Below are 13,920 nucleotides of genomic sequence, written 5' to 3'. Positions count from 1 at the left end.
CTTTGCTGTTGAAAAGCATCATAGAAACATGAGGACGTCCTTCTTTTGCATTAACATCTCTTTGGACCTCATATTGAGAGCTCCAGCTAGAAGATGCCAAATGCAAATTCAGTGTATAGAATCAATTCCATAAATATCAAACAAAGGGACAGGCTTTACCGGAATATGAAACTGCCTGTCAGTCAGTTGTCCAGTTGCTTTTGGGCCTCTGGAAATGAGAGACCTTGTAGAAAAATGGCTGAAATTCTAGAACAGCAATACTTCTGTAAAATCCCTTGAATTTAAGTTAAAGGCGACTGATTTACAAACCTGTTGTGGTGGTGTAGAGACTGAGATAAGAACCCAAAATTGTATTTTGAGAATAAAGTTGTTTGACTTTAACACTGTTAATCTCCACATTTCAACTTTATTCTCAGATAAATCAAACTATACTGTTTTATCCTGAAATAAAATGCCCATAAATAAAGATTAATTTCAAAACTCACTATTAGTCTGTCTCTAGTACACGAAATGGGACACATATACTTTGAACTCTGAAATTTTGTCTGTTGCAATATAAAGTTGCACATATGCATCATAAAGCTTAGTTAATATTCCTCAAACTGTTGACATCACACTTTACTTTTGCAGTGCTTAATTCTTTCAATAAAACAATGATTTTTGCTCTGTAATGTGTTTTTAGCTTCACATTTTACTAGACTTTATATTGGCACAAGAGCAAGGTCGTACTTGAATGTATATCAAGTTACGCTCCTCTTCACTCAGACAGGTTCACTCATTTAGACTTTGCACAGTCAGGTTTTGCAAGTTGTTTGATTATTATGCAACTCATGGCTTAGACCCCCTGCTTTAAAAAGTCAAACCACTTTCATTAAGGAATGACGACTTCATAAAGACCTTGCAAGTAGACGGCTTAACCACTAACATTTTTTCTTTTTTAATAACGAGTACTGTAACAATTAACATTTAGCTATTTTAATTGGTTTCCGCATGGCTTTCAGATACTCCTTATACAATCTGTATACCACTGTGTCCTGCTATGTGCCTATGTTCTAACCAAATGTGGAAAAACAAAACAGTCCCACAAAGAAAACTGGATATTTTATTTGTGCATTGCTACTCTGGTGGTGTTTGCAGCCAAGAAGCTTGGTAAGGTAAGTTTCCATAAGCACCAATTATCTCAGAGTGAGAGGAAGCCATAAACAGCTGTGCAGAATATGAAAAAGATCCTTGAAATGCTTTCAAAACCCAATAAAGTGTCAGATTTGGGGGAACTAGCAGATCATTTCCTCCTGTGGAAAGTGTCACGATAACACAAGTGTATGCTCTCATGCTCTTCCTTTCATCTTTCCCAGACAGTATTGTGCTATGAGGGGAATCATTTTTTACTTTCTTTAAATCAAAATAAGATAACCAGTCACATACAACCACATTTTTGAATTATCAAAAAAACCCAAAACAATAGTAATAAAAATCCTGAGTTTACGCAGGGCCCAATTGCAGCTCCAGTGATGCAAAAAAAAAAAGAAAAAAAAAAAAAAAAAAGAGAAGTCTGTGGTGTCCTTTCAAGTGAGATTATATTCATGCATTACAAACATTCATAATATATTATCATATATAATATATTTGCAATGAATCACATGAAGCTAATTTAAGACATTAACAGTAGCACACATGTTTTGCAAATGTTAATTTTAATATGACACATGTAAAACTATTCTGCGTCATTACTTTTTGGACTGCACAGTAATCCTTTTCTATAACAGCTTCACTGTGATGATCTCACCTACAAAGTCCTCCCTTGACTTAATTACATGTACAGTGGACCAGTGGGTAAAAAAACAAAAACAAACCTAACTTTAAAAGTACTAAAAAGAATTTAAAATTAAGTAGTAAGGCAGGTGTTTTCCAGTAATCTATATGGATGCATTACACATTCATAAAAACAAATGCACCACAGTGACAGTTTCACTGACTGAAGGACACCCTTAATAACCAAGAAGCTCTCAGGAAAATCTCTCTTTGAGATTCTTGCGACATAAAAGCAGACATCAAGCTCCTTGATCAGTTGCAATGGAAAGTATTTCATTCTTATTAATGTTTCATTCAGCTGGCACTGCACTCTTCATCAGCCCTTCATTCAGTGCGAGTGACATGTAACACTACAGAAGGCCTCCTGATATAATCTCCATGACCACAAGGCCAGACACAGAAACCGTCACAAAGACCTCTTGAGTCAGCTCTTTAGTCTTTTGGCTGAGTGTTTTCCTCAGGGGAAAAAAAAGTGCACATAGTGACCAAGCCCGGCATCCATCAGATGCTGACATTATGTGTAGTAGTCCAGCTTGCTCTCTATCGTCTTGCAGCCTTTCACAGAGAAAACCCTCTCCGATTTGGGGAAATACACTAAATCTCTGGCCACCATGTCTGCCACGTCCTCGTTTGGCTCGATGTCTCTGGCTTTCATCTCGGCCATGGCGCACTGGACGACGTGTCGGTACTCCAGAGGCAAGAAAGGGACGAAGAAGTCCACCAGGTTCTTGTCTATCAAATTCGTACGATAAAAGCCACCTGGAACAAAGATTTCCATGTGGAGCAGTTACTCATTTATAAAGGATAAAGGCAGAAATATTAGTGTCGTTTACACTCACTTTGGTTGTTGTTGAACACTGACAGAGAGAGCGATGTTTCCAGGTCTTTGAGCTCAATCTCTTCTCGATCTCGCCCTTGTTTCCAAAAATCTAACGCCGTCTGTATAATGCTCTCCCCTCCAGCATTGCTATGACAAAGATTAGAAACATAAGATTTAGCGTTCAACTGTCTGTTATCACTCACAGCCTTTATACCTTTATTTACTTCATTGTTGAGAATAAGTATAGCACACTCCTTATACTGCTAGGGATTTTTTTTTTGTGGACAGCACTGCTCATATTCAGTTGATTTAATAACAACAATAAGAGCCCATTAGCCATTACCATCTCAGAAACCTCTTTCCAAATGTGTTTTTGAGGAGTAGGAGCATTGCTGTTCACATGCACTGTGCAACACCCACACAGATACAGAACCTGCTTAAAGTGACTTAGTCCTGTGGAAATGCATTCAGCTTTTCACCTGAGAAAGATGAAGATTGATTTGCGGTAAGAAACTCCGTCCAGCTTGACATAGTAGTCCAGGTAGGGCTTGATGCTGTCGATCAAGCCGGGATGCATCTTATCCATCTCGTCAAAAATGAACATGGAGCGTTCGCAGTTTGTGACGTTGCCTTTGATCCACTGCTGTAACTGAGACTGAGGAGAGAGAGGCAGCAGAATAAATCGGACCAAACAGAGCAAGACCACTGGGTTTCAATCAAAAGCTAAATGCGTGGCTCTCCGTACCTTATAGCATGCACTTTGACTTTGATGTGGAAAGTGAAGTGTGGATGTGAACACATGAACGAAGCTGCTGTCCATTCCCTCCTTGTAAATGTTTTCAGCAATCAGCTTACTGACAAAGTTCTTCCCTGTGCCCGTCCATCCGTGCAGGGAGAGCACCAGGGGCTTCTTCGGGTTCTCATTGCTCATGAATCCACTCACAGCTTTTAAGAGGATGCGTGAAGCGATGTGCTGCCCAAAGAGTTTGGTATCCAGGTCATTTTGGAGACCTACACAGTAGAATGTCAAAGGAATTAACGGCTAAATGTATGAGTCTAAAACTATTTTCTTGCATTCCTTAGCCACAGCAGTAGGGCTGCTAAAAGTCTCACCTTCTTCATTATCATAAACCATTTATAAGTTCATATGTTCATGTAGTTAGTGGAAAGATATATCAACAAGTACCTGACAGGACAGTACAAACTTTGTGTGCAAGAAAGAGTAACTGATCAAATGGTTAAAAAATAGAATGGATAAAAATTTGAATAAATACTTTAAAAAAAATTTATTAAGTGCACTGACAGCTTGGGTAACCTCCAATTCTCCATTGGATAATCTGTGAAGGCGGATGGATAATTAAATTTGTATTATGGCCATAAAAGATCTGAATCAAACTCCAGCTGCAACTAGGTTTATGGTTCATGTGACCAAAGTACTTTAAGCTGCTCCCAGATCCTCAAGCTGACCAGCTTGGAGGATAAAAAAAGGCTAACATCGTGCCTTTTAGAAGAACTTCATTTAGAACACCCTCTTAATCATACACTGCACGGAGACGAGATGAGCAGTTAAGACTACCTAGAACAGTGGTGTCAAACATAAGCAAACATTTCCATCATTTTACAGGCTGATAAAAAGTTAATGTAAACATTCACAGCACATTTATACACATCTACAGTGAGCTCCTTCAGTCCTTTCACATTTAAAGAGGCAGCAGTGGCGGTCTTTGGCTTAGATCAGGTTACCCGATGGGTCTACATAATGTTCACTGCTGAAAGGTGATCTAAAAGTCTTTTACTCTGATAGTTAGCTTTCAGTTTCGAGGGTTAAAATAAGCCACACCGATAGCACTGTAACGTCGGCGCCGTACGATAACGTAACTAATTAACGTTACAGCTGCCTGCACTTTTAATCGAGGTCAAACAAACCATGTGCACAGAGCTATTATGTTTACACTGCACGGGGCACCTGCTCACCTGTCGCATTGAAGGCGATCCATTTGGAATCGCAGCTTTCGCGAAAGTAATTGTAGATAGTCCGCCCTAGAGTCGCGCCTATACCGATAACCACTGTTGTTGTGATCGGATCAAATGCTTTAACTAGCACGCCGACAGTCAAAAAAATATGCAAAAGAACATATACGTGTCTCGCTCTCATCGTTAAAACTAACTAATTTCGGATATGAGTCGTTTTCTGTGGCAAAATAGTCATAGCACCACGGTGATACCGCGCTAAACATGTAAACCAACTAGCTTCTTGCTCTACAACGCAGAACTTCCTTATTCGTCACGAACACGTGACAAATGCGTCGCTCTACGCTCAGCAGGCAAAAAAATGTTTATCAAGTTTAAAGATGCAAAAAGACAAGAAAAGAAGAGAAAAGCACTATACATGTTTATACCAATAAACTAGTCGTACCGCTAGCTTATCATGTAGCACATCCCCCGCTCAGCTAACGTTAAAGCGGCAGTTAGCGACAGTTGGGGTGTTGTTTGTGTGCAGTTCAGAATAGGTTCAGGGGTGTTTGGTGGGTATGCTACCTGTCTTGTTGAAAGAAATCCACTCTGGTCGGCAGCACTCGTGGAAATAGTAAAAAATGTTCTGATACCTAGCTAAAATATGCAAAAGAACATATACGTGTCTCGCTCTCATCGTTAAAACTAACTAATTTCGGATATGAGTCGTTTTCTGTGGCAAAATAGTCATAGCACCACGGTGATACCGCGCTAAACATGTAAACCAACTAGCTTCTTGCTCTACAACGCAGAACTTCCTTATTCGTCACGAACACGTGACAAATGCGTCGCTCTACGCTCAGCAGGCAAAAAAATGTTTATCAAGTTTAAAGATGCAAAAAGACAAGAAAAGAAGAGAAAAGCACTATACATGTTTATACCAATAAACTAGTCGTACCGCTAGCTTATCATGTAGCACATCCCCCGCTCAGCTAACGTTAAAGCGGCAGTTAGCGACAGTTGGGGTGTTGTTTGTGTGCAGTTCAGAATAGGTTCAGGGGTGTTTGGTGGGTATGCTACCTGTCTTGTTGAAAGAAATCCACTCTGGTCGGCAGCACTCGTGGAAATAGTAAAAAATGTTCTGATACCTAGCTAAAATCCCGGTGAGAGCCGCAGCCATGCCGACAGCTATGGTGGTGCTAATGGGCTCTATCGCCTGCGTCGTGCCGGAGCACACCAGCATCCACAGCAGCAGGATGTACCGCGTACTCGGCTTCATTTCTCACAAATGTCACCGCTTCATAAAACAGAGTAGGAAAAAAACAAAAGCAGGGAGCCTGTGAGCGGAGTGAGTGAACTCGATACAGTCAGCTGGCGAAGGTGGCGCTGCGGTTGTCATGGGTCCAAAGGTGAGGTTGCGTCTTCTTCTCCTTATCTATTTTCGGCAGGATTGACAATTCGCGCGTGACGTCTGCCTCTCCCAGGTCCGGATGTTGCAGTCAGTGACTCCTGCAGGGACGTGCACTCCTTTTGTTTGTTTTTCTTTCTTTCTTTTTTTCTTTTTTTCTTTTAATTTTAAATATTTGTGTTTTACAATATTCTTCCACACTATGTGGTCTTTGGAATTGTGCTCATAAAGCTCCTCCATGGTTTCACATTAGGTCTTTATTTACAATATGTTACAGTAAGCCAAATATCCCCAGGTCACATTGGACTTGTCAAAAATCAGGATAGTTTTGGTACCAAGGAGAGGCCGCCATATTTTATATATACTATATATTGTTTTGTTGTCTTGTGTATTGTGAAGCTGGTCTTTTGGTGGAGAGCATTGCCAAACACAAACATTTCCCACAGCATAACAGTTATGGAGGAAAATCACTGACCTCAGCTGCAGACTAAATCAGGATATGACAGTTTTGAAAGACCATTCAAAATTATTGCAAAATTCACTGAACTTCTGACGGAGCCATTTGTCCAGTAAAACATCTGTTTAACATCCAAACTCTTTTTTTTTCTTTTTTTTACTAATTCTGGCACTTACAAAATGAATTGTAAGCTATTCATGTATACGTAATATAACATTTTACATAAATAAAAAAGAAACAATACAACAATCTTTGCACTGATATTTATTTTTAATTGTATAAATATGACAGCTCTGGTTCTGCTATAATGAAACAAAGGCCTCAGGTGGACCTAAGGAAGAAGGTGGTCTGATGTCTTTTTGATCCTGATCCTCAAAGAGCTGAGCACTCAGCATCTATCTGCACTCCAGTGCCAGTCTGATCACCATGGTAGTATCTGCACACTACCGTGGTGATCAGACTGGCAGGAGAAAAAGAAGAGCATAGAAATAAAAAAAACAAACTATAGGAGAGAGAAGACAGTTTAACAGCATCTGACATAACTAAAGGAGGGGTCACCTAATCTACCCTGACTAAAAACTTTATGGAAAAAGAAAGTTTTAAATACAATCTTATAAAAAAAGAGTGTCTGGATAGTCATGGGTAGCGCTCTGGCTGTGGTGTTTTGGATGAACTAGAAGCATCTCACACAGTTTTCAGAAAAGTCTGATAATAGGTTATTAAGAAATTCTTAGACAAAGGAAGGATTTCCATTTCTCTACCATGTGTCATGACAAGACTGAGAGTGTGATTAAGATGATGGGTGGGCTCATTTAGAATTTGAGATAGGCCAGTTGAGTCTATTAATAAATTTAATGTAGTGTTAAGGCAGTCGTGTAATTAGAATGTTAAACCGTGGCTGGAAGTCTTCAAATAAACCATTGATGTGATCGCAAAGCTGTTTCAAAACAACTCGTGAATTTTTGCAATTAAAAAAAGGTGAGAAATTGGTCTATGACCATCTAAGGCATCTGAATCAAACAAAGGTTGACTATGTAATGGTCTAATTACAACAAATTTAAACCTATCTGGCCTTTTCATTAAAATAAACTGATCATATTTCAAATAAAAGCCCAAATAATGGTAAGACAATCAATTACATCTTCAATTACATCTCTGTCTAGGGTTAGTTCATCAGTAAGGATTGTTGCCAGTTCTACTCCTTTTAAGTAGGAAATGGGTCTTTTAAACCAACATATTCTTCCTTCAAGAAATTAACACTCAAAATAGAATAAATATTAAATAATTTATTAACAAGGACCTGGGAGAGAAAGACAATGTTCAATAAAGTTAAGTATTTTTTTCTGCTGTAAATAATGATTCTATCTATATAAATTATGTTGCTTAAATAGATGTTTAGATTGGCTTGTTAGCTATTCAAAGTTTATCCTAAGCTAAGTCTCTGGAAATTTTCTTTTTTCACATCTCTCTCTCTCTCTCTCTCTCTCTCTCTCTCTCTCTCTCTCTCTCTCTCTCTCATATCCTACACTTTTATTCTGTTTCTGGATTACCTCTGTGCCCCTGTTCTGCATACTTTCATCTGTCCTTCCCTGTCAGTCGTTTGTCTTTTCGTCTTCCAAGCAGTCAGTTTAGTTTCCTTCTCCTGATGTTGTGTTTCCTCAAATCACAAAGCAAAGAAGGACATGTTTATGGGCTTAAATTATGAATTCAAATCTTGCTAAAGATAGACCACAGTTAGGGTGCTTCCTAGCCCTAACCATTTTATCATCTTTAAATGTCTCAAAAATGTGTCTAGATGTCATAACATAAAGTGAAATTCATGAGTGAACTAGCTATTTTCCACCATTACTGGGTTTTTTTCCTATCATATAAACATATATTCTAACATATATTTGCCACTATTCCATTCTTGGTATTTCTGCATTGTGATGACTATGTGATGTGATTTTACCTGCTTAAATAATGTGCAGATAATGTAAATTTCATGTCCTATAAGGTCGCCTCCTGCCTCAGCTTGACATAAACTTTTTTTAGCACGTTAAGACAACTAGTGCAAGGCCTGATTGGGAAGAGTGTAACCTGGATCATTTTTTGCAGCTTAATTTTAAAATGGTCACAATATGTTTTTACTCTGCTGGTATATTAACAATCGTTATTGTTATTGCAGCTTTCAGATGTGCAAACATAACTGATTAAGGGTATTTATAATAATGAACAGATGAAAAAATAAATAAATAAGCAGAACGATAGCCTCCAGTTTGACAATTGGATTCACCTCCACATCTTTCTCCAGATCTGTTATCTGCTTGTGATGAAATATTGAGAAAACAGACCCTGCGTGGCCTTGAAGCTGCCTGTCAAGCAGCTCTGCAGTTACGTCATTTCGAGTGGAACTCCCAAACAGTAAATGCAATACCTCTGTAAAACCCTTTGAATCTAAAATTATTTACTGGTTTAAGACAAATTTTAAAATATGACTTAAAATCCACTGTGGGATGTGCATGCATAGGCAAAAATAGAAAGAAATGATATAATTATCCCAAAAAGTTAAACTAACCAGCAAAACCAGGACTAGCTCCACTGTGGGGTCTAGTTGGACCACACGTGGGATTTATGGTGGATAGATCATTTGTGTTTACCAGCACAACAGCTGGAAAATTAACATGTAACAACGATATATTTGTGCTGCTTTCCTTGTTTTTATCAATTAACTTGACAGGAAACACTAAGAGTTCCCTGATTCTGCAGATCAGCTGCAAACGTCCTTCAAGGTAGTCAACTGTGAGAGGGCTGCCTTTCATAAATTGATATAAATGTGCTCCTAATACTGCAACAATTGCTAAACAAGCTAAATTAACCAGAGGTTAACCTGTGCTACTTCCATTGAACAAATCTATTTAGATTAAGATGCTTTTAAAAGTAATAGCACACTGGCCTTGGTGGAGGTGGGTTGAGAGCACTTTACCAAGTTTAGATAGGGCTTCTTTAACTATGACTGTATTCATTATGTTTGCTGTGCTACAGGATTTCCCCTCACTGACTCCAGCGCTTGACAAATCGGGCACCTTCTCAACAGCCATCAAGTGAGAAAGAATAACTTTGCAGAGTAAAAATATATGACTAGTTTTAAAATAACTTTGCTGTTACCAGTTAGTAACAGATTAGAAGTCCTTTCTCCTCTTTTATTCCCACCAGTTTCTCATGGGTGCTGTTGTTCTGTCCCCCAAAGCATCAGAGCTTCAGAGGGAAGAACAGAGGAGACGGGTCAACCTCTAATCCCACTGTAAATAGCACTACTGCAACCTCACACTGACCCCCCACTCCCCTCTCTTTTCACCTCATCTAACCCTCGCCTTAACCCCCCTCACAGCGATAGCTGTGGCTGAACTTAAAGAATCGAACCCGGCTGAAAGCAAATTCCTGTGAAGTGAACAGTGAGAAAATCAGGCTTACCGCCACCACGAGGGGTTCACCGCTTTCATGTTGCAGTGTGTGATAATGGAAACTAGAGGAGAAACAGAAGGGGAAACAAAAATAGACATGGGATCTGCAATACCAAAAAAATGAGTCACGCGTAGTGGGCACTTAGAGCCGCATTTATTGCATCATGATAATCAGACACTGGAATAAATCCACTCAAAAGTAGAACAGTTTATTTTAAAAGTCTGTGTAACACATTTTGATTGCCAATGTGTTCTACATGAGAGCTCAGAGCTAAGCAACATCATCTGTTTTTGCTGATTAATCAAGGAAAAATGCAATTTAATGAACATGCTTTTTGGCTAAATTGTAAGTAAAATCCTCAGAAGGATTGTATTTTGTATTGCTGGTGATGCCAAAGCATTTATTAAAACATCTCTTTCAAATAATTTCCACAAAACTGATCGATGATATGCTGAAAAGAGTGCAGACTGCCTCTTTGCAGTTTCTTCCACCTGATGGTGGTGCTGCAGGACCGGCAGCTCACCAATGATCAGCTACATGCTACATGCTGGACCGGCACAAATACCTTGATCCTGACCTCTACTCACTACTATTGGAAAGATTAATGGCACTGCTTGCTCTTAAAATAAATTGAGATTATCCACCCTGATCTCAAAAATAATAAATAAATTTAGAAGAATACGATTAATCCTTACTTAGGGAGCTGAATTTAGTTTTAACACAGTGATGAATTTGGTAAGTAAAATGGGCAAACAGTGTAGAATAAGCCAAAAGTCAAAAATCTAAGCCACACAAACTCTGTGCACAGATTGTAGATACTTGCGTTTTATGTTATGATCAGAATGCTAAGAATAAAAATTGCATCAGATTTGATGGGTGTATTGCAAGGGATAAAACTGGATTTTTAAAAGTTGACAGACAGTATTCACAGTATATGCCAAGGATGTCAAACACCAAACTGTCAAACCGTTAGCTTAAACTGAGGCTACAACTCTCAAAGACTAACAGAAGATGAGCACTAAATGGCCTGTATTTGTATAGCGCTTTACTAGTCCCTAAGGACCCCAAAGTGCTTTACATATCCAGTCATCCACCCATACATTCACACACTGGTGATGGCAAGCTACATTGTAGCCACAGCCACCCTGGGGCGTAATGGCAGAGGCGAGGCTGCCGGACACTGGCACCACCGGGCCCTCTGACCACAACGGGTAAAGTGTTTTGCCCAAGGACACAACGATCGAGACTGTCGGAGCCGGGGCTCGAACCGGCAACCTTCCGATTACAAGGCGAACTCCCAACTCTTGAGCCACTAGAAGAATGGAAAAATGTTGCCTGGTCTGATGAGCTACTACTGATCAACTACTTTCTGCTTTAACATTTGGACAGTACGGTGAGAATTTGGCATAAACAACATGAAAGCATGGCTCCATCCTGCTAAACTAATACCATAATGGTATGGGGGGATATTCTTATGACACATTTCCGGCCCTCTAGTACAAGCTGGAAACTGTTTAAACACTACAATTAATCAGTAGTGTTTTTGTATCCCTTTATGACCACGGAGTACCCATCTTCTGATGGGTCCTTCCAGCAGGCTAACACACTATATCAAAAAGCTCAAATCATCTCAAACTGTTTTCTTGAACATGACAGGCCTCCACAGCCAGGCTAGCATTAGGTGATTAGTGAGTGCATTTTACAGCAGGAAGTGTAACGTTTAAATCTTTAAGAATAGATTGCATCACGAGATTGGTTGCCAAAAGAGTTTGAGTCATCGTCACTTTACAACCTACAGAGACAGACATTACAGAAAATGTCCTCCTTTGTCGATAGATAAAACATTAAATAACCGAGGATCTCCTGTTTGTTTTTTGTCTTTTACTTCACAGTGGTCCACACTAATGTGAAATACATGAAAAGATGGTTTGAAAAGATAGTTTTGGTGATTTACGGCAGTAATGACATTAGATTTCCTTAATGTGAAAAACTTAAGCATTACTGAAAGTGCACTTTATTATCAGTTTTAAGAATGAATTATGAAATATGAACATTTTTAGCAAGTAGACTAAATGAAAGAGAGTAATTGGATTGAGGGTTTTTTAACAGTTAAAACCACTGGTTTCAGTGGTCGACCTACTTAAGATTTGACATTGTAATGTTTTCAGAGGTTCAGACAACATAGTTAAAAATTTTAAAAAAAAGAAATAAAAATTTAAAAAAAGCAAACATCAAATGACCTAACATGACATCTTCCTTTGCTGATGCTAACATCACTGTTATTATAGATTACATCTCTTGCCTTGGTGCTGTGATGTATGGCAGTCACCTGCTGGGGTCTTGTTTTGCTTTCCTCGATACATTAAAATATGGGAAAAAAATCACCCAAAACACTCAAACTCAAACCAACTGTGTCTGTGTGTGTCTTCTTCCGTCCACATTTCATGTTCATATATAAACTGAGCAGCTCACAGAGAAACGTGAATGAGCCAGGAGAGCAGAGTCAATTCTCCACAGATAACATGGAACACCTGCTCTCAGGCTTGTACTACTGCACCATATGTGTGACATTATTCTCTGGATCCCTGCAGGAGTGAGCTGGGTTTTCTGTTGGCTTGCAAATATTTTCAAGCTGCAATGAATGAATAATTATTTCACGATAAACCGAAATTAGCTTCATCCTGGCGTAGATACGAACATCACTAAAGATAAGCAAAAACCTCTCACAGTCGACCCTCAAGGAAAAATTCTGACAAACATGGCGCACAACAAGTAGATAAACAGAAATAGTGAAAGGCAATGTTCATCCTCTGAGGCATCAGCCTCCAGAAAGCTACATTTTTCCTAGCAAAATAGGAACACACATATCCCAGCATGCAGCAGGACAATAAGGACTAAGTGGAACTTTACTCTGAGACTGAGAGAGAAAGAACATTTCTGCACAACAATGCTTGCCGTCATGCCACAAAGATGCTCTGAGCTGTTCCTATTGTGTCAGGCCAGCAGCCCAATATGTAAACATCCTCTCTTTACCGAATCACGACTATATTCAGACCCCGAGCAGGAAGTGATTTCATATCCAACATCCGCCTCAGCCTTCCTCTTTCAGGTGGTGAACGATCCTGGCACCCGGACTCTCAGATCAAGGAAAGGGAGTGATGGAAGAGCTAGTTAGTCTTTGCTAATGTAATTTAACAGTAAAACCACCAAATGTCTTTCTTAGTTTTATTTTTGATATGTGTAAAATAAACACCTTACACACATAAAGCATAAATGCATTTTATAACACAACAGTCCAACAGTCCAACACAACAGTCCATTTTAGTGTTTTCTTTTCTTCATGCAAATACCAAACGTCAAATAAGGCCGTCAATTAAGCAATCAAAAACGTAACCAAAAGATTTATTTGAAGGAGTCTGTATTTATATAACATATTACATTTTTAATTTTTTTATTTTGCATAGCTAGTTGCTCAGACTTACAAATCAGCCAGTAAGACAACACAAAACGAAATGCATACAAAAATGGTTTGCATTTTGCCGTAATAGAGAACAAAAGAATTGAGGTACACAATCTGAACAAAAGGTTGTTTGCTTTAATGAATAACAGCAAAATCAAATGAACGCATTTATCTGATGCTGTGCATGGAAAGTCACTTAGCGATGAAAAAAACGTGTGTAAAATCTAAATTACAAGCGACTCTGCAGAAGGAAAATAAACAATTTAAATAAATGGATCGTTCTAAAGGTGAAATATTTTAAACAATGCATTTTGTATGCTTTATAAGGCATCGGTTTCCATGGCTGAGCAGCTCCTTGTAATGTGGATGTGGTTTCTTTTATTTATATTTCTACTTGTTTTACTTTATTTTGTACATCAATTTCACAGTAGTTGTTACCTTCTATCATACTGTCTTCTATTATATTGAGCTATAGTACTCCTCTGCTAGGCTCTTTTTAAAATTACAAAATATGGGTAAATAAAATATATCTTATCTACATCGACCCACATAGTTTTGTTTTTGTT

The 13,920-nt window shown here is 38.7% G+C and overlaps 1 protein-coding gene across 3 annotated transcripts; it reads right to left on the bottom strand.

The window, feature by feature from the left end:
- Positions 1 to 959: 959 nt before the first annotated feature.
- On the bottom strand, positions 960 to 6,033 carry tor1 (torsin family 1). Of its 3 annotated transcripts, none has more exons than XM_086301293.1 (5): positions 5,666 to 6,033; positions 3,378 to 3,643; positions 3,112 to 3,287; positions 2,652 to 2,779; positions 960 to 2,571 (listed from the first exon to the last, which is right to left on the bottom strand). In XM_086301293.1, exons 1-5 carry the CDS (start codon positions 5,862 to 5,864, stop codon positions 2,327 to 2,329), a joined length of 1,014 nt encoding a protein of 337 aa, XP_086157419.1. In that variant the 5' UTR covers positions 5,865 to 6,033; the 3' UTR covers positions 960 to 2,326. The 3 variants fall into 3 exon arrangements, with proteins under 3 accessions (XP_086157419.1, XP_086157421.1, XP_086157420.1); XM_086301295.1 differs by lacking the exon at positions 5,666 to 6,033 and adding an exon at positions 5,171 to 5,391; XM_086301294.1 differs by lacking the exon at positions 5,666 to 6,033 and adding an exon at positions 4,607 to 4,911.
- Positions 6,034 to 13,920: the final 7,887 nt, after the last annotated feature.

The sequence above is a fragment of the Aulonocara sp. 'chitande type north' Nkhata Bay genome, linkage group LG7 (assembly GCF_057382095.1).
Source record: "Aulonocara sp. 'chitande type north' Nkhata Bay isolate Kocher_YH1m ecotype deep benthic linkage group LG7, A_spYH_male_GT1.1, whole genome shotgun sequence".
Taxonomy (NCBI): domain Eukaryota; kingdom Metazoa; phylum Chordata; class Actinopteri; order Cichliformes; family Cichlidae; genus Aulonocara; species Aulonocara sp. 'chitande type north' Nkhata Bay.
This window is presented reverse-complemented; position numbering and strand designations above follow the sequence as displayed.

What these genes read in the sequence shown, in the direction of transcription:
- tor1 (XM_086301293.1), bottom strand. Translation starts at nt 5,864, where the DNA reads ATGAAGCCGAGTACGCGGTACATCCTGCTGCTGTGGATGCTGGTGTGC. An exon ending in TCAATCTTCATCTTTCTCAG is followed by an intron (nt 2,780 to 3,111) that starts GTGAAAAGCTGA and finishes TCTTTGTCATAG; the next exon opens with CAATGCTGGAGGGGAGAGCA. An exon ending in AGTGTTCAACAACAACCAAA is followed by an intron (nt 2,572 to 2,651) that starts GTGAGTGTAAAC and finishes TCTTTGTTCCAG; the next exon opens with GTGGCTTTTATCGTACGAAT.